Raw genomic sequence first — 24757 nt, 5'->3', positions numbered from 1 at the left:
CATAAACACCATTATAAAGATTTAACCTTGAATTTTTGAAGCATTTTTCTTCTGAAAATCCTCTTCCTTCCTTAAATCTAACTACCAGGGAATCTTCATTTACTAAATTTGGTTGAGGGGGAGGTTGGCATTCCAACTCCTGTATGGGTTTCCAGCAGTAATAGAAACAATTTCTGTTCAGACTCCCACACAGATGCATCTTCTAATTAATGCATATCACTCTGGTTTGTCTTCCTTAGGTAGAATCACTCCTTCATATATTCTTTACAGTTGGAGAAATTTTTTATTACCTCAGGCAGAGCTCAGACTGCAACTTTGAGGTGCTTCTCAGCTGCCTGCTCAAGGCCCTGCAGCTGCATATGTGGCATTTATAAATGTCTCCTAGTAGCAGTAGATTTGAGGACTCCAACTTTAGATGCACCTGGAAACTAAAGAATCGTGACAACAATAGGACATTTGATGGCAGCTTGCCCTGATCCATTTCTTTTCCATCTTTCTGTCCACACACATTGTGGTCTCATGGGTCAGAAAGGGAGAAAGCAGGGGAATCCTTCTCTAAATTTTACCGTTTAAGCCTTGAATTTTCTGTTTTCTTTTGGAAGTGGTCTGAGATTTCCTGAAAACAGAGTATATCATTTGAGGCAAGATATTTTGTACCAGCCTTTAGTGCTGCCAGGGATTCAGCTAGAAGCTAGACCAGGAGAACACAAGAAATTAAATCAGTCTCCTATTGCCCAAATCATGTGTCTTTATTTCAGACATGTCTCTGTCCTATCTGTTTTTCAGAACACCACTGGACACTTCTTTGAAAATCAGGCAAATTATCAGTGTGACTCTGGTTACCAGATGGTGGGGAGCTCAGTGTTTACCTGCCAAGCAAATCGGCAATGGTACAGTGAATCACCTCCTTACTGTGCTCCCCTCAGCTGTGGAAAACCACCAGCCATCCAGCATGGCTACTCCAAGGGAGAAACTTTTGATATGGGCTCCAAAGTTGAGTTCTTCTGTGATGAAGGCTATGAGCTGATTGGAGATGTTTCATGGATATGTCAAAAGTCTGGGAAATGGAGCAAAAAGCAAAGCCCCAAGTGTGTGCCAACAAAATGTCCAGAACCACCCTTGGCAGAAAATCATCTAGTCTTAAGGGAAGTGTCTTACCAAGTCGGTGTTGTACAGTTCTCCTGCAAGGAGGGTTATGTTTTGCACGGCTCCTCTGTACTGAAATGCTTGCCCTCCCAGCAGTGGAATGATTCCTTTCCCTTCTGCAAGGTTGTACAGTGTTCTGCACCACCCTATATACCCTTTGGAGACCCCTTGACTGCATCCCTTCATTTTGGTAGCACTGTGAAATACATCTGCGTGGATGGGTTTTTGCTGAAGGGCATGTCCACCATCAGATGCCAGGCTGATGGCTCATGGAGCTTGCCTTTGCCAGAATGCATTCCTGTGGAGTGTCCTCAACCAGAAGAAATTCAGAATGGCATAGTTGATGTGCAGGGCCTCACCTTCCTTAGCACAGCCCTCTACACATGTAAACCAGGCTTTGAATTGCTAGGGAACACAACTGTCCTCTGTGGCGAAGATGGACAGTGGCTTGGGGGAAGGCCAGTTTGCAAACCTATCCAATGCCGAAGGCCTAAGAAGATCCTCAATGGCAAATACTCATTCACAAACTTCCATTACGGGCAGACAGTTAGGTATTTCTGTGACAGAGGTTTCCAGCTCCAAGGGGAGGAAACGCTGAGATGCCTAGAAACAGGAGAGTGGAGTACAGAGGTCCCCTCTTGTAAAGCCATAAATTGCCAGCCCCCTCAACCCATTGAGAATGGCTTTGTGGAGGGTGCAGATTATAGCTACGGGGCCATGGTCATTTACAGCTGTGTACCAGGCTTTCAGCTGTCAGGCCTTGCCATGCAGACCTGTGAAGAATTGGGGTGGTCTAGCTCCACACCAACCTGCCTTCCAACAGACTGTGGCCTGCCTCCTCACATTGACTTCGGAGAGTACGTGCAGTTGAGACATGGGGAAAGACGTTCTGACCAGGAGGGTGTTACAGAGAGTCCCTCCCTTTCGCATATGTTGCTGGCTAACAATATGAAAGAGTTCAAAACTTCCTTGAAGGAGGACAGTGCAATACAGCTCACCACCTTCTTATTTGGAACAATCATTTTATACACATGCTACTCTGGCTATGAGCTGCTGGGAAACCCTGTTCTAGCTTGCCAAGAAGATGGGGCTTGGAACGGCACTGCCCCTGCCTGTATTTCAATAGAGTGCACCTTGCCGTCCCCCCCAGAGAACGGTTTTTTGGACGTCACTGAGAACACGCTCGGCAGCGCAGTGCGGTACACCTGCAAGCCAGGATTCACACTGGTTGGCTCTGACATACGGCTGTGCTTGCCAAGTCGGGAGTGGAGTCACACTGCTCCTTACTGCAAAGCAATAATGTGCAATTCACCTACCCAGCCTATGAATGGGAAGATAAGAGGGAAAAACTACACATTTGAGAGTGTTGTCTACTATGAGTGTGATCCTGGTTACCAGTTAAATGGCCCTGCAGAGAGGAGATGCCTAGAGAGCCAGAAATGGGATGGCAGTGAGCCAATTTGCATTCCTGTTTCCTGCAGCCCACCACCAGTTTTGGAGAACGGTCAGGTGACTGGAGAGGACTACACGTTCCAGAGACATACAGAGTATAGCTGCAACGAAGGGTTCCTGTTAGATGGGGACAGAAGGAGAGTCTGCCTTGAAAATGGAAGCTGGAGCGGAATCAGTCCAGTTTGCAAAGCTGTGACCTGCCCTGCGCCGCTGCCTCTTCCCAATGGGAGAACTACTGGCTCAGATTTCAGCTTTAAGAATGAAGTGCACTACCAGTGCAATGATGGTTACAGCCTGCAAGGAGCATCTACGCTTACCTGTCAGAGTGATGGTACGTGGGACTCAGAAGCTCCACACTGTGAACCAGTCATTTGTGGACCCCCCGAAGACATCTCCCATGGCTTTCTGAATGGCTCAGCCTTTACTTACGGAGAATTTGTCCACTATATATGCTTCCCTGGTTATGAACTGCATGGCAATCCCTTACGGCAATGTCTCTCCAATGGCTCCTGGAGTGGAAGCCTTCCATCTTGTCTACCCTGCCTGTGTCCTACACCACAGATTCAAAACGGGGTCATTCTTGGTACAGATTTCAGCTGTGGGATAAGTGTCCAGTTTCAATGCCTGGAGGGCTTCAAACTGCTGGGGCCTTCTGTAGTCACCTGTGAGGCTGCTGGAAAATGGAGTTCGGGGTTTCCTCGCTGCGGACAGGTTTCCTGTGGTGCTCCACCCGTCATCCCCAACACATTTATTAATGGGAGCAGCTCTGAAGATGAGAACACCATCATCTATACCTGCTTGACAGGTTTTGTCATGAAGGGGAGTCCAGAACTGACTTGTGTGGAGACTGGTGTGTGGAAGAAGCCATACCCAAGCTGTGAGCTATTAAGCTGTGGCCCACCACCATCTATCCCAAATGCAGAGGTTCTTGGAAACACTTACACCTATGGAAGTAAGGTCCAGTACAGGTAAGAATGATGTTGCTATTCTGTTTTCATTAGAAGTTCCTGAAGTAATGAAGATGGAAGGTTTATGGACCCTCTGTTAGTGCAAATTTTATATACTCAGATTGACAAAGCCCACATTGCCATGCACTTCATAAAATATTATTTAGACAATTCATGAAAACTCCAGAAAGGCATTTCAACCTGTTGGGCTGATGCCTCCACTGATTTTAATTTCCCATTTCTGTTTGCTTTCCTATTCTCCTTCTCTGAAGCACTGGTTTCAACTTACAGGTTTTATTAGCAGGTGACAGCAACAGTCAGCAGGGTGTGCAGCTTCTCTCCTCTTGGCATTGTATTTGTGCTTTCCTTCTGCTTCAGGTGCCTGTTGTAATACAGAAGGGCTGATATCTCTCTTGCTGTCAGCAAGTTACTCCTTTGTCAGATGTCAGGAACTGAGGGGTTTTTTTAATTTCGTGAAGGGTATACACTGCAGATCTCTTTCTCCAAGATGAAGAAAGCCTTGGCAAAAGGGAAGAAGGTTTTTGATGGTAAAAGCAAATAATGGTATGGGACAGAACTGGGACAGAGATGGCAGGTGGGTGAAGTGAACAGTGTCAGTCATTTCCATGCAACTTTAAAAAGGTGAAAGGAGTACTTTTGTTGCAGTTCTACAAGCGAACCCACTAGTGCAAGCCAGTTGAGATGTTCTTGGTAAAGCACCATTGAGTCAGCCTCAAATGTCTAAGCAAATGGTCTGTGGTCAGGCTAAGGCTTGGTTTATTCTTGGAAGAAAGTGAAATCATCTTTAGAATTGCTTGGTGCTCACACACACTCTACCTCACCAAAGATCCTCCTAACAAAGAGAAGAGCAGTGTAGGAACTGCACTAAAATGTCCAGTGCCCTCCAAGTACTAAAGCCATCAACTCACTTTCCACTGGGATGCTGCAGCAGTATGAAACAGCACAGAAATTAACTCTGAAGTCTCCAGTTCTTGCAACAGAATTAATTCAGTCCAGACGTACTTCTTACAGGCCTATCTTGAAATAATAGAGAAGTTTTAAGATGTGCTTATTAACAACTAATGTTGAAAAATTGCTGTCCTGACTTTTTAATTTATGGGTTAGCTCATTCCTAGCTGTGTCTCTGTGGTCAGGTCTTCATGCTGTGTTGCAGATGTCTGGAAGGCTACACAATGGCAACAGAAGTGGATGTATGCACTTGCCAGGAAGATGGACAATGGTCCCCTCAAAGTATTTCCTGTTGCCCCAGAAAGTGTCCCCTCCCGGGAAATATCACTAATGTAATCGCTCTTGGGAACAACTTCACTGTGAACACAAGCATCACTTTGTCATGTGTAGAAGGCTACACTCTGGTGGGAACAAGCACATCGACATGCAAGGTATATTTTTATTAACACTGTTTTATTCTGCTGTTTATTTCTCAAATTCAGGAGTCCTTCTCATACCTTCCTTACCTTTTGGCCCTTAACTGGACACAACAAAAAAATTCAAAGCATATCCTGCAAAATATAAAATGTTTAGTTGTTTCCCAGTAAGAATGATTATTTGTTTTCCATGTATAGACTTTCAGAACTAGAAATTTTTTATTTCTTCTTCCATCAAAAGCTGTGGTTGTTCTTTAAAAAAGCATTCATTTTGTCACATTCCAGGCCTTAAATCATGTCTGAGATTTTAAAAAATTATGTCCAACATTTCTAATATATTTTGATGATTGAATGCAGAGCTTTTTCTCCAAAATAACAGGCAACACACATTTTAATCCAATGTACACCTGTACAAACTTTAATCCTCTGAGTGTTAAAGAACAAACATCTTCATCAATTCTGGTAACCTGCTGTCACATTAGCTGTGGACAACCTCATCTTAAGCTTGTAAATAGACTTTTAAAATCACTAGCTATGTTCATATGAGAAAAGCTGAGCACGTGCGGGTTTGCAAAGTATTTCTTATGGAAATGTTTTCACCTTATTTTGCTGTTTCAAGTATCTGTGGAAGTAGGAGTAGGTGTCTTTGACTAGTGTTTCTTCAGGTATCAGACTTCCCTTAGTGAGTCAGAGAAGGCTGCTGAAGCACCATGAATGTCATGGTGTTAGACATTCAACCTGGAGAGAAATACAAAACATGAAATCAGGCAGATGTAGTTTTCATTCTTCTGATGTGTTCCCTGAGTGATAAAGTGACCTTGCACCAGTGACCTTGCTTTTCCAAGCTTCTTTTTCCCATTTTACTTTTTGTTCCTTCTGTTTTGTAAGTCTTAAGCTAAGTGTTCCTGCCAAAGATAAACTCCAGTCTATGCTGACATCTTAAAAGTGTTACTTAAATTACCAAGTTTTATAAAAGATTGAACAGATAGTATTGTATCTCTACACCCACAGCAACTGGATGCTTCTACTATGATTTTTCTTTTTCAGTTAGATATGAATTCAACATATAAAGCAGTGCTTTTACATTTCTAATTACATTTCTTTTTTCAGGAAAATGGTGTTTGGCTGCCACCGTTTTCTGATGACATCTGCAGTCCTGTGTCCTGTGGAACTCCAGAGTCTCCAGAACATGGATTTGTGGTTGGCACTAAATACAATTACAAAGATGTGTCTCTTTATAAATGTGATTCTGGCTATGAGTTACAAGTAAGCAAGCTCAAATCTCCAACACTCTAAATTTTAGTTGTCATTCTCAGTTCCTGTGGGATTGCTGTGGACTGTCTCATTCATACTGATGCCATAGAAGCTGGGTGTCTGCTGGCTTTTTATCTGTAGAGAGTTCATGGTATGTTTGGGGTAGTCTTTGAGTGGCTTAAGGGTATAGTCAAAGCAAATACAAGAATCCTGTTCAAAGGTATACGTCCAGCAGGTATCTTGCAGTGTTTGAATTTTCTTAACTGAAGACCTCTGCAAGTGCAGCACTACACATGCTTGTAACCATAAGTCATAGAAGAGTTAATTTCTCATGTTCTGCTTCCTTGACCTGGTTCTTCAGCCAGAGTTAGATTGCATTTTTTCCTTCCATTTCATGGTGTCCCAAGCATTGTCTGCTGTGCCAAGAGTTGTGTCTTCCAGACTTAAAGTTCCTCATAAACTCCACTGCCCTCAGTTGTATGACATTGCTAGATGGTATTAAAGTGATAGATCAAAGATATTCCAGTTTGCTCAATGAAAGCTTTATTCCCTGATGGAGAAGGAATCAAATTTCTTTCCTGTCCATTGTTTTTATTATGGCTTTTATCCCCACCTGAGCTCTGAAACGGCATTGCTTTCCCAGTATCAGGACTCAGGCTAACAGGTTCAGAGTTGTCTCAGGGGTGTTTTCAAAAGCTGCAGTGAATTTAGAAATGGCAGTATGTTGCTGAGGCACAGCATGATCTCCACCATCCCCAGGTGATGACAGAGTGAGACACAAGGTGAGATGTCTCCAGGACAGAGGCTGGCTCTTAATGCTGGTTTTGTGAGTACCAAGCAGAGTGCAGGATTGTGCTTCCTTTGTACAGTCATAACACCAGTAATTAATTAAGAACTTCGTGCATGTAAAATCCTCCAGTCAGAAGTTAATTCACTCAGTCAAGATAAAAATAAGAAGATTTTGGAGAATGCTTATTAGGTAACAATGCATTTAATTTTCATAGTGTTGTCAAATAGGCAATATTACTGGGGATGGAGGTGTTGGTATTTAGACAAAAAGGTAGAGTTGCTGTTTCAAATAATTTTTGGAAGGAATAAGCCAGTGGTTTTATACAGTAATAAATTCTTCCAAATATCTTTGTAGTCCAGTTTCGCCACCTAGTGTCAAACTGTGTCCCTGCTGTTGAAGAGAAGTCCTGCTTTTTCCTTTGGGAAGAAAAGTCCGCTGGGTGTGATGCTATGCAACAACATGTCAAACAGCTGCCCTTTATCGATGGGTTTGCTTTGTAATGAAAGTACATTACAGTAAGGGACAAAATTAAATATTTTTCTCCGTGTCTCAGAATAAAATAAGACTTAAATCCTGGGCTATTAGACTGTCTATCTAACTTGTATGTAAGAAGGAAATAACGTAAATTATAGGCAAGTATAAAGAATGAGTGTTTGTGATGAGGTTAAATCAGCTCATCACGTTATAAAACATGAGCTTGTACTGTTGTTGAAAAAAATTGCTAGTTGAATTTCCTGTAAGTGAGTCCTGAAAGGAGAAAATCTTTCCTCACAACACATTCCTTGGAACAAGAATGATAAAACTGACAAAAAGATGATACTCTAGAGATAAGGTCAAGAGAACTGACTAACTGGCCCCAGAAACTTTTGGTTTATAAAGAATACCCATGATTTTGCAGAAGGGAGTTCTACAATGAACTCTACTAGTAGACTTGGACTGTAGCACTTCATTTTCTCTTTACATGGGTTGCACATGGAGAAAAAGCCTCCTCGCCTTGCTGGGCACTAAAGCTGATGGGATAAAAGAGTTAACTAAAGCTAAGTTGTTCTTTGAAAAAATTATCTGTTGTTTCACAGGGTGATGCAGAACGAACTTGCCAAGAAGACAAGCTTTGGAGTGGCACAGTGCCAGTGTGCAGAAGTACGTTCTACCTGAGTCTATCACTTAATGTTGGTCAAGGGTGATATCACACAACAGAAATCACTAATGCTCATTTTGCTTTGTAACTCATACTGTCTGCATTTACCCCTAAACATTTTTGGTAAGTACCACTAATAACAACCTGGAAGGGTGGCAGAATTGCTGGTGTGTGCAGGTAGTAGTGTGAAGGAAATCTCTACACCTTTCTGCCTTGCTTCTGTGCAGAGAGCTTCCAGGTTTAAATAGTTCTGACACTTGAAGTCATGATTTCTGGGGTTACTGAGGACCTCTGAACATTAGTTGCCAGGAGTCACAGGTATTTAGCATCCTCAAATGTAATTCTATGGATATCATTCTCAAAGGTACCTCACTTCTATGAGATGTCATTGATCACAGTGCTGAAATAGGAGTTTCTACATAAATGCTTACGTGGACTTTAGCTGTTGGCTGAAAGAGGAAACAATTTCCTGAGGCTTCCTGCCAGCACAGCCACAACAGATTTTTTTCTTTTAGCAAGAGTTGGAAGCAACAAGCATGATTCTGCTCTGCTACTCGAGGGCAAATTCCTGGCAATGAGAAGACAACTGCTGCGTTCTTTCCTGTTTCTCAGAGTAAAACTTGTGGAGCAGCTGTGAACAGGACGAGCCAGATACATTCTGTTTGATTGGAAAGTATTGCTTACTTTACAGGAATATCATGTGGACCCCCAGACGTGATAGAAAATGGATCTGTTCAGGGAGAGGAGTTCCTGTTTGGCAGTGAAGTTTTTTACAGCTGTGACCCTGGCTTTGAGCTACACGGGGCAAGCAGAAGGATTTGCCACGTTGACAAAAAGTGGAGCCCTTCCGCCCCTACGTGCGTGCGTAAGTAGCAAGCAGAGCCATGTGTTGCCCAGGAAAGCTAGAGCAGAAGGAGAGTTTTATCTGGCTTCCTCCCTGTTTTTCCCTCCAGCAGAGGGACTGTAAAAGGAGGAGTCAGAGGAAAAGCCCAGCAGAGAAGTTCTCATTGGCAGTACCTCTCTGATCTGAAGCAAGCTCATTTTGGCACATTGAAATGGCACAAACATAGAATCGTGTTCAGGTCAGTAGAGTAGGAATGTGGCCTGCTGTATCTGACTTGCCTTGAATTGTGCTGTGCAGAGCCTTGGATATCATATTCATCCCTGCCATGCCAAAGCAAGTATATCCTGGCCACTCAGTATGTCTGGATATCACAACTGTGCCCCCAAGGATCAAATCTGGGCTCTCTATCAAGAAGATAACTAATTAAGGGAGCTTGAAAAGAAGCATTTATTACTTATTTCATACAGCTTATAAATAAAATGCCAATATTTGTGCCTTGTTTTCTTCTCTCTCACCTTTGGTGAATTTACTTGGTGTCCACAGTGTGGGACAGGGGTCAGGATTCTTCTTAATTACTGCCATTGCTCTTGAGCACGTATTGAGATCATCTTCCACTGTAGGGGCACAAAGGAAACTGAAATAGCCTCAGGCCTGCACAGAAGAAATATTCTGGATCCTCTGTTGGCTTGAAAATACCTCATATCTTAAAACAACACCAAATACTTTTGGACACATTTTCAGGTGTCTGCAGTGTGAACACCAGAAGAAAGGGCAGGGAAGGAATTGTATAACGCGTATCAGTTCACAGCTTCTTTCTTGCTGTCTTTCCATTGATTCAGGGTGAGAACAGAGCTATCAGATAGTGTGTGACTCATAAAAAGAACAGTCTTCATTGTGTGTATAAAACTCAAACATTTTCTTTTCTCCTAGAAATTACTTGTGGGCTGCATCCCTCTATTGAAAAAGGAGAGGCCATTTCTACTGGAAGCACATACAGAAGTAATGTAACCTTTGTGTGCAACTCTGGATACCATCTTGTTGGGCCCCAGAACATCACATGTCTTGCCAATGGGAGCTGGAGTAAACCCTTGCCACTGTGTGAAGGTAACTGTTTGGTTTCACGTCCTGGAACATTCTGATCTGGGATAAGCAATAGCTCCTCCCTTATGCATGCATATCATATGATTCAGAGACTGAGTTGCTTTTGAGAAATGATTCTGTAATGTGGGGTTTCTGGGAAATCTGTCAGTGGCAAGAAAGAATGATTTCCATCTTTCTGCCCCACTGACTGCAGTATGAAGTCATAAATGTGTCCTTGTTTCCCTATTTTGCTGGGGCTTTACTCCATCACCGGGAGGAGCTTCTTCTCTAGGTTGGCTACATTTCCTTCCCAGGGCTACTGAGTTTATGTTCTTCAAGATTTATAAGTCTGTGGCAACTTTAAGCATATTGTGTTATTAATTCAGGAATCGTTGGAAGTCCAGGACTAATATCAAGCTGAATTAATAAGACTCCTTCCTTTGCAGAGACCAGATGCAAAATTCCAGTTTCCTTGCTGAATGGGAAAGCAATGTATGAGAACAATACAGTTGGCAGTACAGTAACATATGCCTGTGAGAGGGGATACAGCTTGGAAGGAGAACCAGCAGCAGAGTGCACAAGAGATGGAAGATGGAGCAATCCCTTGCCTCTCTGTAAACGTGTGTGTTTGCTTTGTAATGGAAAAGTTTTTGCAGAGGAACAACAGGAGCAGTTACTAATACAAGCTAAAGCATTAAGCTCTCTGAGTGTATTTTTGTGACAGTAAAAGAACAAGCTGTCTTCTGCATAGTTCCCTTTAGTTGGAAAGCTGACATAAAATGGAGTTATTATAGTCAGCCGTATAGTAGGAGCAGGTGAGAGAATCATTTGGAGGAGAAGGCAAAAGGGAGACTTTATAGTTGTCCACAAGTGACATACTGACAGGGTGTGAAGGAAGAAGCGCCAGACTCTTGTCAGAGTTGCACAGTGGTAGAAGGAAAGGCAATGGACAATAGTTGCAGTAAACGAAGCTCCAGTGAAGTTTCTGAAGAAACTTTTTACCGTCAACAGAGTCAAACAGAGGAACAGAGACTCAGTCAGAGAGGACATGAAATCTTCATCCACAGAGTTGCTCAAATTTCGACTGGTCGGGTTCCAGGGCATCTTCTGACCTAGTTGGCCCTGCTTGGAGAAGCAGGTTGGATTTAATGGCTGTATAAATTCTTCTGCAATTCTGTGAAATGGCACATTGTGTACATATGCACTGTGCACACACACACCCAAAACAGCCTTCCTTGTTGCTGTATGTGCCTGTAACTAATGTTCAAACCTAGTGTAGTCTTAGGATGGTTAATTGAGACATTTAATTTTTGTATTACAAAGTATTTCTTCATTTTAGTATCAAGAAACTGACATAAATCTCTGCTCTTTATAGAGCAAATATTTTCCACTTTGTGATGAGATCAATAGACCATGCAAGAAAGCCCAGCAAGCTTACAGCCATAAATAAATAAAATTAGGGAAATGCTAAACTCTAATGAATATCACAATAAGTCTCTCATCAAATAGCTGAATTTTTGCTGCTCTTTATTGGTCCAGCCCCTCCGAACATGAAGTAGGATAGATCTGGTTCTCTTTTGTAGAAAGGTTATGGGAAACAGGAAGGACAAGAGAGAATGGTTTCGGAGTAACAAGTAGGATATTTCTCACTTAAATCCTTAATATGTCCTCTCCTGGCATCAGCACAGTATAGTAGCAAGCCATGTGACAACAGTGAATTAAACATTATTTTATTATTTTATGACCCAAATCTCATAATTTCAAATCAAATTACAAACTGGACTCATATGCAGTATCCATTTCTATTGCTTTTCATATGTTTTGGGTTTGAAATTTGCAGAAACTATTCTAAAGTGTCCTCTCTTCCTTCTGGCTCTTTTTCTTTCCTTCTTTTCCCTCACACCCTTTCTTTGAACAGCAAACCCTTGTCCTGTGCCTTTCGTAATCCCAGAGAATGCCCTTCTGTCAGAGGTGGATTTTCATGTTGGTCAGAATGTATCCATCAGGTGCAGGGAAGGCTACCAGCTGAAAGGGCAGTCTGTAATCACCTGTAATGCTGATGAGACCTGGACTCCAGCAACAGCGAAGTGTGAAAGTAAGTACATGACACATGGTTCCACAGAGATTGGTACTTCCCAGAGGGCTCTAAGAAGCTCTAGAGAAGAGCTGTGTCTTCTTTCTTTCTAACAGAGTTATTTCTTTAAAAGGATTCAGAGTACGTCTATGTGGGTTGGTGCTTCAACAGTATTCATCCTACTATTTACTAGGCCCTTCTGTAAAGGTATTCTCAATTTACCTTTTGCAAGCCCTGGAGCTGGAATTGGTTGTTGGATACCCTAAATAACCTAAGAATGATTCCCATGAGATTACGGATGATGAGACAGAAAGAGGTGCTGCCTTTTATTATATTTTTTAATACTGACAGAAGGCGTAGTGTCCTTTTGCAAGCATGTCTGAAAGCCTTTTGGCTTCTTCCAAGCATATTGTTTAGATTCATGGCATCACAGAATGGCTTGGATGGGAAAGGATCTTAAAGACTATTTAGTTCCAACCCCTCTGCCATGGGCAGGGATGCCATTCACTAAATCAGGTTGCTCAGGGCCCCATCCAACCTGGCATTGAACACTTCCAGGTATGGGGCATCCACAGCTTCCCTGGGCAACCTCTTCCAGCACCTCATCACTGTCTAGGTAAATAATTTCTTTCTAATATCTAAACTAAACCTGCCTTCTTTCAGTTTAAAATCATTGCCTCTTGTTCTGCCTCTATCTTCTCATATAAATGCTCCCTTAAGAAATTGGAAAATTGCAATGAGGTCTCCCTGAAGCCTTCTGTTATCCTTGCTGAATAATGCCAGCTTTGTCAGCCTGTCTTGATAGGAAAGTTGCTCCTTCCCTCTGATCATCTTTGTGGACCCTTCTGTGGACTCACTCTAACAGATCTATGTCCTTCTTGAACTGAGGACTGCAGCACTCCAGATGGGGTCTCACAAGGGCAGAATAGAATGACCTCACCCTGCTGGTCACACTCCTTTTAATGCAACCCAGGATACAATTGGCTTTTGGGGTTGCAAAAGCACACTGTTGGCTCATGTCCAGCCTCTCACCAAAAAGAACCGCCAAGCCCTTCTCAGGGCTGTTCTCAGTGACTTCTTCTCCCAATCTGTTCTCATGTTTGAGACTGCCCTGACCCAAGTGCAGCACTTTGCACTTGGGTTTGTTGAAGATCATAAGGTTCTCATGAGCCCATTTCTTAAGTTTGACCAGATCCCTGGGCTCCATTACTGATTTACCACCAGAGGTGTGTCTCTGGCACCTCCCCTGGACAGCATTGTGTCCAGGGTTAGAACCTGCATCATATAGGCACTGCAGCTCACCAACATCTGGATGGTTTCTTCTGTTTAGAGATATCTTGCGGTCCCCCAGCTCATGTAGAGAATGCTCTGATTCATGGTAGCTTCTATCAGTATGGAGACATGATCACCTATTCATGCTACAGTGGGTACATGCTGGAGGGGCCCATGAGGAGCATTTGCTTGGAAAATGGAACATGGACAACACCGCCTACCTGCAAAGGTAAGGATATCTTTTTTATTAACAGAAGGATATCTTAACTTGCCATAAGCACAGAGGTGTCATCCTAGGAGCAATAAAAATGAAAGTGAAATTTTTGCTAGTTTCAGTGCAGTTGTAGTTTCATTCACAGCATTTAAAGTCCAGGTTCTTGCTTTATTTCTAAGTTAAAGAGAAGGCTTCTGTAATTTTTCTCTTTAGTCCTTGCTAGTCTTACAGTTTCTTTTGCTACAGTGTTGTATCCCACACCTAGGATCCTTTCTCCTGACATCTTTTGTGAGAAAATGGCAGAACCAGTCATCTTTCTGACAAGCTGAGCTGTTTCAGAGAAGCACTGCCAGTCAGTTTTTCACAGTCAAAAATCGAACACTGCAGAAACCAAAATAGAACAAATGGGTGCTTATGTTTAAAGTGTGGCAGCTCCTGAAAATCAGTTTGCAATAAAAGATAGATTGATACAGCTGACTAAATAATACACACTAAGCACTCTAGAAAAATCAAAGGTTTAACAATATACCAAAGTCCAGCCTTTCTACACTTGGCATACCAGCAGGTATTTGTAATTTTTCAGTCTGTTGAGCTAAAACATTCACTTGTTTCAAGCAAAGAATTAACTCTTCCATACAAGAAGATTCAAATAAATGAAAAGTTTTGAACAGAAAATGGGGTAACAAACACAAAACAGAAGAGATGACAAACTCAACAATAAAAAACATGTATAACCATATTCAAATACTAAGGTAAAGCCACAGATGAGACATAGCAAAAGAGTTCCAGGGTCATAGGGCTTTGGTGGAAAAGATCTTGCCATCTGCCATTTCCATATCAGAAGCTTGGCCTCTGCTGCTGGGTGGCTGTGGAACAGTGAGTTAGCTGTAACCTGAGGTCTTATTTCAGACTGTGGAACAGCCACCATATGACAAGTTGAGCTTTAGGTATTCCGTTTAGAAAGCAAAAAAACCTTACAACACAGCAGTGGCCAGTCACAAGCAGACCCATTCTGTAACATGGTCAGTCACAAGCAGAGCCATTCCTGTTCACACAGAAGAAGAAAAGTTCAAGGACACTCACCTGGGAACACTGGAGCCATTATCAGAATTGTCAGGTCTGCCTCTCCTCCTGCAAGTCTCAGCTCCCCATGTCAAAATAGAAGCAACAGCTCTTCCTTCCTCAGAGACTTTCTGTTTAGGTCAGAAGCCCTTTGGAGATACAGGATTCCATACTGCTCTAAGCTTGGCTAATCATGGACCCCTCATCAGTTTTTTTATATTAATTCTGACAGCAAAATATTATGAATGCTGACACCTAAACAAGTTGAGTTGCCCTACTCTATGAAAGCAGGCACTTAGTTAAATTCCTGTATCTGATAGTTATAATGTCTTGCCTAAAACATGGATCAGTAGAGCATTTTGACGAGAACCAGAATGAAAGAAGTGGGCTTGCAACTCCTGAATATTTCAGGAATAGAGCAGCTTCTCCTGAAAAACAGGTTTGTCTTTGTTTTGTGACCATGGCCTGCCACTGCCATGAAGAATTACCCATCAAGCAGCCAAGTAGAGAAGATCTGAAGGAAAAGCATCTGAGTTACTTCAGTTGTCATGGTGTATCCAAAAGTTCTGTTGGAAATTCACATTACCAAAGCACGAGGCTGTTTCTGAAAAGTTTGTATTTCTAAACTGTGATTGCTACAGAATTCAAGGGATCTCTGCATAATAGCTACTTTACCTAAGCTAGAATTCATTAGCAAAATTATTTGGATATTATCTATTCCAATTTTAACACTTCAGATTGTTCAACTGTCCCTTTAATATCACCAGCTTTACTTTTTATTCTTATTTTATATTTACAATTATACAATATTTTACAGCAAACTCACATATTTTATCCCAAGAGATGTAACTCTGCTAGGAAAGGTACATGCCTATTGTTACCAGCAACCAGGAAGGGCTCATCTGCAAAGCACTGTCAAACATGTTCTGTTTGCAACACTGCAGAGTCTACTGGGACTGTTCAGAGGAATAAGTATTAGGGAAAATTATTTTTAAAAAATGAAGTGAAGAGGTGAACAGATGATGAGGGTGGAAAACAAAGCAGGATAACCTGTGTATTAGGGGAGAGGAATAACCATTTCCCTCCTCTTTTCACCTAAAAGGGGAACTAAAAAGAACTAACGATGTTTCTGAGAGGACTTTCCTGCATTTTCATGACACGTCAAAGTGATCTTTCAAAACTGCTTTATAATTCATGTGAGTGATTTTCCTAACAAAAGCCCTACAGGACCCAAGCCTTTGTGGTCTACATCAGAAACAACATGAAAGCACTCTTTGTAATGACTCATGCTGCATTTCTTGTTTATGGCTGTGTGAGTTGATTATTAATGTGTCCTAAGCCTGCTTGAAACATTCTGTCCTGGTTGAACAGGTTAGTTAACATAAATGTTATAATTAAAAAGCAGACTTCTTTAGCTTCTTTGGAAGAGCTCTCACCACAGCTGCACTTGCCTGAATCACTGCTGGTTAGGGGTTGCCAGCCAGATTCTGATCTGAGTTTCAGGGGTGAGAAGTATTAGCCTGGATCTGCTGATTGTAAATATCTGCAGGACTCGTCAGGCTGCACAGATGCACACAGCTTACCTGACTCCAGTTAATTCTTCCTGAAGTGCTCTAAAATCTGTCTTGTCTGTTTGCCCTCTTCCCACATCTTACTGACTGTGAGTGGTCAGTGTGGAGCTGTCAACCAGAAAGTTCGTACTCCTTCAGCAAACAAGAACATTATGAGAGGGAAGCTGGGGCCTGAGGAACTTGTTCACTTGCAATGACAGAGAAGCTTTTTCCAAAGCTCAGAACAGATAACAGAATTTATTTTTCCCCTTCTGACCCATGTTTGTCTTGCAGGAGTGTAATGCTTTTGTGTCCTGTGAAGATAAATTTGCAAGGGGATCTCAAAAGATTGATGCTGTGGATGTGAGATTTACTACCAGTAACTAAAGTCACAGTTGATGGTTCCTTTTCTCTCCCCAGCAGATCAGGACTGCATTTGCCCTGCTTGCTTTTACAATAGCAAAAAGTCCAAAAGATAATGAGATCCCAGCTTAATTTCCAGTCCCAAGCATTTTTCTAGTTCTTGTCCATTGATAAGAATAATCCCCACAGCTACAGACAAATAGTCTCTGCTTGCCTAAATTGGTGTATAACAAGTGCATACCTAGGGATGATACAGTCTCGTCCAGTTTCATAACCAGGACCTGGGCAGAAATCCAGGAAAAGCCTATCTGCCTGACATCTGATTACTGAGTGTCATGGAGTTGCCATCCAAAGCTATTTGTAACTCATGGAAAACCTGCATCTTCTACATTGACAGTGAGAGAAAATACATTTCAGAGAACTTATTTCATGGACTTTGAATTTAACATGGGATATCATTTATACACGAATCTTTTATCTCACATGCCATTATACATTTGTGGAATATCGTTTAAATGGTAGCTTTAAATGGTGTTTTCATTGCTCAAAAGAAATCTGTTTGGCACACTGTTCTGCTTTAGTCAACACCCAGAGACAAGCTGTCTGTGTAGTAATAGATATTTTTACAACAAAAATTTTCAAAATCACAGTTAAAATATTGCAAATTATGTTAACCTTTCAGAGGTCTCTTCCCATTCTCATTATCAGCTGACACTTGATGGGAAGGCTCTTGAGACTGAAAAATAAAGTGGCAGAGCTTTGGCCTCATTTCAACAGACTCCAAGCTGTAGCTTGCATCTTGGCATGGCTTAGCTCCAGGAGTGACTCAAGTTCGTCTCTCTGAGGGAAAGATTTGCATTCTTTCCAATGTGGGCTTCAGGTTTGAACAGTATTTCAGTGTGCCAATCCACTGTTTGTATTTAACGCTAATATTGTACAAGATCTGAAACACTCAAAGCTTAAATGCATATTTTGGTCACCTAATGACTAGTTAAAGATAGGATGCAATTAGCAGTTCAGATTGAGTTTCCTGAGATTACTGTCAGTCTGATTACTTATTTGTTCTGTAGTATTGTCTCGAAGGCACAGTTTTTCATTTTCCCTTTATAGTATATACACCAACATGACGAAGATTGTACTTCCCCAATGATCTTTAAGCACAATATGTTTGTGCATAGCTTTCACGTGATTTTCTAAAGTAGTCCTGGTTTTCCTGGATGTGTGAGACAAGATACAGTGCAGTGTTATAGAAATGACAGTGAAGTCCAAAGTCTATCCAGTCCAAGGAACATACTGGCCCAGCATGATGGAGTCCACTCCAAATTCCGCACTTTTATGATCAGGTGCTTATTAATAGAACGCAAGCCAAGGGGCACCAGTCAGCATGAATGCTAAGTGAGGCTTACAGTCACACTTTGAGTTCCACAGATGAACACTTTCTGTGCCAGTGCTGCACCCTTTTTGGCCACTTCTCCTTGTGCTGGATGATAGTGCAGTAAAAATTGCCTGTTCTACCACGCAGTGTTAATCTTACTTTAGACATACCGTATATTAAGCCAGATGGCATTATGTTGGTGTTTCATACCAAGGGTAGAAGAAAGCTTGATTCCATTCCAGAGCCAATTCAGAAGGCCTGAGGAAGGGGTGAGGAAGGTAATAGGTTTTTATGGTGTATTGTATGGGTATTGTATTTCATTTTGTTTTACAAAAGTTAGTGGGAAAAACAGATAAAGCATAGTGTCAGCCTTGGAACATTTTCCAAATAATTTATTCCACTATAAATAGGTCTACATTTTCATTCTTTCCATGGATAATTTTTTGATTGTCTTAATGGTTCCCACACTCTTGCTTACAGTACCTAATCAAACACACAGAGCCAGAAGATGATGTAGCCCTTGAAATCAGAATCAAGCAATGTTTCTGAACTTCACTGCATTTGTTTGTTCTGCTTTAAGCTTTACAACTGCAAAGACCTGTGCAAGATTCTGAGTTGCTAGGCTTCTAATTCACTGTCCTGAATTAGTAATGAAATCATGCTGTTTCCAGCTGTCTGCCGGTTCCCGTGCCAGAACGGTGGCATCTGCGAGCGACCCAACGCCTGCTCATGTCCCGATGGCTGGATGGGCCGTCTCTGCGAGGAGCGTACGTACATCATCCCTAACACTAATCTCTAGGGTGTTGTAGGTAAGACAAGTGAATTTACCACAGTGAACCAGGTGGGAAAATAAAAAAGCATAAGAGCCAAAACCATAAAAATCATTAATACATTCTGCTTGACAAATGAAAAAGATCAGAGAGGTATATACTTATGGCTTGTTTCTAGAAAAATAACCATTCCCTGACATCTTCAAAGTAAAACAAGCAATATTTAAATTGATGTGATTTTGTTTCTGGGTGCTCTTTCACTGTGGTTGAAGAACACCTTGTTTCAGTTCTCCAGAGTCTGTTTCTAACAGCAATACCTGGTAGTTTTGGGGAACAAACAGGGATTAGAACAGAGGAGACATGACTGTTCTGCTGGTGGCTGCATTAGTCTCTTGGCTTACATATTTATCAGCCTGTGGTTATGAACCTCAACAATTCAGTGTTCAAATACTGCAATGTGTTACCTTTTCCATGCTATCCCTGCTGACCTGTGTATTTCTACCTCACAAATTCTAGACTGGCTTTTCCTGCCATAGATCTCAGAATGGTTAGAGAACTGGACCTGTTCTCACTGAAAAGAACCAAATCTGACTGTTGACTGTGTCAGAAATTCCTTGGGTAACATTTGGGAATGCCAGTTTGAACCATGTTTCACTTTTTCTTCATGGTGGTCTTAGCACAAGGAATTTGGGAGATTTAACCCTTTCAGGCTGGCATAGCTGCTGCATGAGGAGCCTTATTACTGTACACATGGTAAGGCATGGGTCTATGTGGATAGAAAAGGAAAGTACCCTTACTGTATTTAGTATTCATTATGGCCCTGATGTAAGGCTTTAGCATTTCCAAGAACATCTACAGCAGGGGTGGTGTCACTGTCCCTGAATCTGAGTCACTGCCCCTGACTCTGAGTATACATGGAAACCTACAAAAATTGTGCCCATTCTCATCTAGTTCTTGGAGAAGAATATGGTTCAAGCATTTAAGATGTATCATATGTTAAAATGGTCCTCTGAATCTATCTCTGCAGCTTTCAAGTCTTCTCTGTGACAGTGTCAGTTGCACATGGCACAAATTAGTGGTAGATACAGAATGAGAACAAGAGGTTCAGCAAGTTTTGTCTTTTTGCATTTATGGAAACTCCAGTCATGTGGTACATTCACACAGGCCCTTTTTTCTGTCCCTATGACTGTCAGTATCACCACAGCCATACATGCAACTCAGCCGTGTAAGTCTCACAGTTTCAGCAGAAACTGTGAAGTAGTACCAGACACAGAAACTGTGTCTGACAAAATTGTGTTTGGCATCCCACAGCTGAGTTTATTAGTTTCATCAGTAATGACACTTGAAGCATTCTCCGGAACCAGCCATTTCATTTATGATCCCAGCTCTTTCAATCTGTCATCCCAGCTCAGGAAAAGAATTTGCACAACTGGTCAGTGCAACCCCAAGTTTGCACTGCTTGTCAAGCAAAGTGCGCCAGTGAACAGAAAAGACGGGCTTAGTCTTTGAAGTTAAGGGCCTGTTCTGGAAGCCCAAGGAATTTCTGAGTGCTAGCACTGAGCACACGTCTGTCAGGATCAGGCCACAATAAGGCCGCTGACAGAATTTAGTCACCTTGTAGTTCACAGAACATTTCACAGAAAAGGTAAGATCCATCTTCCTAAGAGAGTCCTGTCCATTCTAAAAAACAGGCAGGCTACTGCAAGTTTAATGATATAGAAAAGTATTTCTCAGTGATAAGGGTTAGTCCATGTGAGGTCCATGGAAACTCATAATTATTTTCTTATCCAAGCTGACGGCACCTGCTCAGCTTGACCTCTGCTGAGCAGCAGAAGAGGAAGAACCCCTACCTCAGTCTTCTTCAGACCTCATTCACCCTCCCAATATAAAACTCTAATGGAAGTGCCCCTTGAGGGTCCAAATTTGAGACCCAGCTCAACCCTTGCTCTTATTAGAGCATGTACCCTCAAGTACTTTTTTCACTTAACATAGTGGAGATAAGAGTTTTGTGAAGGTACTTAAATCATGAACATATGGGAGTTTTGCAGATCTGCTCAGAGGAGCAGTGTAGCCTGATTGTTGCTCTGTCCAGAGGTCATCAGCTGCTTGGTATGTGCTTTGTTTCTTCCCCAAAGGTTCCAGCCCAAGTCTTGTTTCACCCAAAATGCCTTGTATCCAAGCTGCCTTTCCCCAGGGGACTTATGGTCTCACCTGTCTCAGCATGTTTTTACTGGCCTAGACAAAGTGCTTTTCTATGGGCGGGGCATAGATTAACTTGTTTTGGACGCTACATCTGTGAGTCCAAAGAATTCATGAACAATCCAATTTTTGTCATTAAAGTATGAACTGATTTTGTTAACACCACCACAGAAGTGGCCAATGTCTGTGGATATTATACCTGGGATAAAAGGAAACAGCCCTGGCTCATTTCCCATGAACACAGGGCCTCCAAGCATCTGAGGGACTCTAGGAATTGCTCCAGCCTATCCATTTCTTTGCCACTACTCCTTGTCATATCTGGGTGCCATGCCAGCAGTATTTGCTTCTCATGCCTTGTCGGTAGATCCTGCTCAACTCTGCTGATACTCCATGCAAACACTTCAAGGGGTAGTGGAGTTTCTATTTAAACATAAGTTCATCTTTTGCACACTCTATTCTTTGCTTTCATGGGAGGTAATGCTTTTCTCTGGTTCTCTGCTCTTCTCCTTAGCAATATGCATTCTGCCGTGTCTCAATGGAGGTCGCTGTGTGGCCCCTTACCAGTGTGACTGCCCCCTCGGATGGACTGGATCACGCTGCCATATGGGTAAAACTTCTCACCTGCATTTTTTCTCACTTTTTATGACTACTAGCAATACCTAGCACAGTTCTCTAGGGACTCATGGAACTCCTAAGCTTCTTGCAGGAAAAGCTAGGTCTACAATAATATTCCTGGAGGAGTTGCTGTCCCCAGCTGTAAACTATTTTCAGATTAGTCCCTCCCTGATGAGTCTTTAAAATTCCCAGAAAATCTTGCTCTGGTAAAGGACAGACAGTATTCCCAAAGTACTCTCTGCAAAAAGCAATGCAAAGGAGAAAGGGTTTCCAGGGAGAAGAATAAAACAATTCTTCTCAATTCCAAGGGCATGATTTTCATTTTCATCTTCTGGAAATTCAGGTCATCATTAAATTGACAAACAAGCTGCAGGTATTGTAGAGGTTTTTCACCACATAGCTGTCTGGTTTGGTGGATTCCCACTAATTGCCTGGGTACTGAATCAGGAAAGACAGCAGAGCAAAGCAAGGATTTAAGGGTGGTTGAGTTTAATGGGTACGTCATACATGGCTGCCTTACATTAGGTATCATCTAAGTTCTCTGAACAAATCCAATGTGCACTTCTTTTTACTAGATCTCTTACTTGCATCTAACCAAAGGTGAAGGGCATGGAGCACACAAAAATAGAGAGGGGTAGGAGGAGGGTAGTGATTCCTGATGTCCAGGTCTGTGTCCTGACCAGTCAGTTTGTGTGAAATGAGGTTGACTGCAGTTATGGAAAATATTTGAACCTGAGGCTTAGAATATCAAAACTGAACAAATGCCAGTTTTGGAAAGACTTTTCCCTGTGAAAAGACAGTAAAACTCAGCAACTGAGTTGTTACTGAAATGTCTTTCAATCATTATTAGATCTTAAACAGTTACAAATATTAGCTATTTTGAAAAATATCTTTTACAGTTTCTTCACTGTATTTTATGTCCGGGTGCACCTTAACTTATTTTTAACAGGGATTTAACATGAAAGCCCAGTTTTGCCTTCCTGCAAGACTTGGAAGTAGCTGATGGTGTGAGCTGGGAAGGAATCCATGCCTCTGTTAATGAATGTTCATAGTATTTGTTTAACTGATAAGAATAGTGATTTTAGGGGATAAGCTGTGTGATACACTGCAAACCCAACACTTCTGCAGAAAACTGAAATACCACAGGGAGCATTTTAACTCTGAACTATTGTCTTTTGAAGGGACTCTTGCCTAACACATAATGCATCATTTCCACTCGTATTTCACAAGCTTTGCAGCTGTAATAGGTGCTTGAGGAGGATAGATGGCTTCTTCACTTTTGGGCCAGAAATTCAAATCTGTACAGGCTTGACTTACTTTTCAGTAGCTAAAGGGAAAATTCTACTGAAAATTGCATCTGCGTCATAGACACTGCTTATGAAGTTTTTTTAATCACTTCTTGTTTCAGCTACTGATATTGACATTATGCTGTGACAGAGAAGTACTTCAGTGACAGCTAAAGATGTTGCAATCATATGCTTCATTCCAAAATCAGAAGTAATTTTCAACATTACCTACATGGTGCACTTAATTGTATATGGATGGCCTATCACTACAGCCTCCTGCCATTGTTTGTTCTTGTTTGGCCCAGAGGAATTGGAGTCGTTTTTTCGCATTCCTGTGACTCCTCATTTACATTTCCTGTAATTCTGTGTTAATCAGTGTTTCCTGATGCATATTCCTTGCAAAAATATTACCCAGCCTTTGTCCTCACTAGTATCTTTAGGTCTGTTCTCTATGTCTGGCATTATCTACTTCAAAGTATTCACATCTTTCAATTTTCCTGCAATAAACATGTCTGTGTTTGAAGTACCTCATTAAGTGCGTATCTAAACTGGTTCTGTAAATTGTATGGTTCTTTACCTTTCAATCTCAAAACTGATTGGAAGACTTGAAACTTTGACTCTTGTTTGATTACTTGATATCCTTGGGTTTGACTGTCACAAGAAAGCATGTTCAACTAGGCTCAGCATGACCTGGAAGGTAGACAAGGGGTTTTTCTCTAACACCCTGTTGCACCTAGTCTCACCTCTTAGGGCTATCCAGTGTCTTTCAGAACCTTACTGTCACTCTCTGCTTCCTTTCTTTGTCTCCATATAGGTGCCATTGTGTGAAATCTTACTCCTTGCTTAGTGTTGATCTGCACATGGCTTTCTGACCTTCAACTTCCTCTGCTGTTTCTTTCTATACTTTTTTACCATGTTTGATGTCTGCTTGTCTTGGCTAGTGTTAAGCTGTCACATTCCTTGTTTTAAAAAAGTCTACATTTTATTCCTATTCTCCAGTTTATGTTATGACTCGTCTAATTCCTCCTCCTGCTTCCACTTTCCTTTGTTGTCTTAAATGGAATCAGAAACAACAGAATTTTTAAGGCAATGTAAAATTACACACTGGCTGCTTCATGCAGCTCATACAATGCAGCAAAAGTAATAGAGTCAAATCACACTTAGCAGACGTGTGCTTCTCAGGCTGCCCTTTCCATTCCTAAGGCAGGATGGATTTTCAGTGCCCTGCTCCTTAATCAGCTTGCTGTGGTTGTGCTCATTAATGCAAATTTGTGTGTGTGTTTGTATGCAGCTGTTTGCCAGTCGCCTTGCTTAAATGGTGGGAAGTGCATACGACCAAATCGGTGCTACTGTCCCTCTTCCTGGACTGGACATGACTGCTCTAGGTAAGTGTTGCTGAGCACTGTCCCAGAGCTAGGCTGAATCATACCCTACTGAACTCTAAATCTGAACAATGAGCAAATAATTTTAACATTTCGAGCATCTCTAGGTTCTGTAAAACAGTAACCTTAAGATGCCTCAAGATTTATGGGCAATATGGATAGATCTTAGAGAGTACTGTGCAAAATTATTGCCAAACTTCTAGAAAGCTCAGAAAATTGTATATTTACATGTAAGGAGACAGGCAAACCTGCAATGTTTAGACTGGTTTTTCATGATGTAAATGGAAGTGGAGTTTTGACATGGAATACAGAATATTCTTCAGGAAATTTTAGTGGCCTACTGTTTACTAGAGCTCATTATTAACTGTATATACCTCAGCTGGGTCCATGTTCAAGACTAGGCTCATGCAAGAGTTGTTATAAATAACAGGTCATCTTACACCCAGCGTTGAGTGATGTAATCATTTAAAGAGTACGACACACTGCCTCTGAGGCAAGTCCCAGTTCAAATCTCCTGGCAGCTCTAGGGCCATAAAACACATGATAGCAAAAATGTTTA

The 24757-nt window shown here is 41.7% G+C and overlaps 1 protein-coding gene across 1 annotated transcript in view; it reads left to right on the top strand.

The window, feature by feature from the left end:
• Nucleotides 1–24757, top strand: part of SVEP1 (sushi, von Willebrand factor type A, EGF and pentraxin domain containing 1) — a 105720-nt gene that overhangs the window by 78373 nt on the left and 2590 nt on the right. The window contains exons 38-49 of the mRNA XM_017728281.1: nucleotides 787–3566; nucleotides 4720–4945; nucleotides 6041–6196; nucleotides 8051–8114; nucleotides 8804–8977; nucleotides 9887–10060; nucleotides 10483–10656; nucleotides 11955–12131; nucleotides 13441–13611; nucleotides 18618–18713; nucleotides 21427–21522; nucleotides 24108–24201. Of these exons, the coding sequence (XP_017583770.1) occupies nucleotides 787–3566; nucleotides 4720–4945; nucleotides 6041–6196; nucleotides 8051–8114; nucleotides 8804–8977; nucleotides 9887–10060; nucleotides 10483–10656; nucleotides 11955–12131; nucleotides 13441–13611; nucleotides 18618–18713; nucleotides 21427–21522; nucleotides 24108–24201 (4382 nt within the window). The remainder of the gene's footprint in view (nucleotides 1–786; nucleotides 3567–4719; nucleotides 4946–6040; nucleotides 6197–8050; nucleotides 8115–8803; nucleotides 8978–9886; nucleotides 10061–10482; nucleotides 10657–11954; nucleotides 12132–13440; nucleotides 13612–18617; nucleotides 18714–21426; nucleotides 21523–24107; nucleotides 24202–24757) is intronic.

Source organism: Corvus brachyrhynchos, unplaced genomic scaffold, assembly GCF_000691975.1.
Source record: "Corvus brachyrhynchos isolate BGI_N302 unplaced genomic scaffold, ASM69197v1 scaffold90, whole genome shotgun sequence".
NCBI lineage: Eukaryota > Metazoa > Chordata > Aves > Passeriformes > Corvidae > Corvus > Corvus brachyrhynchos.
This window is presented reverse-complemented; position numbering and strand designations above follow the sequence as displayed.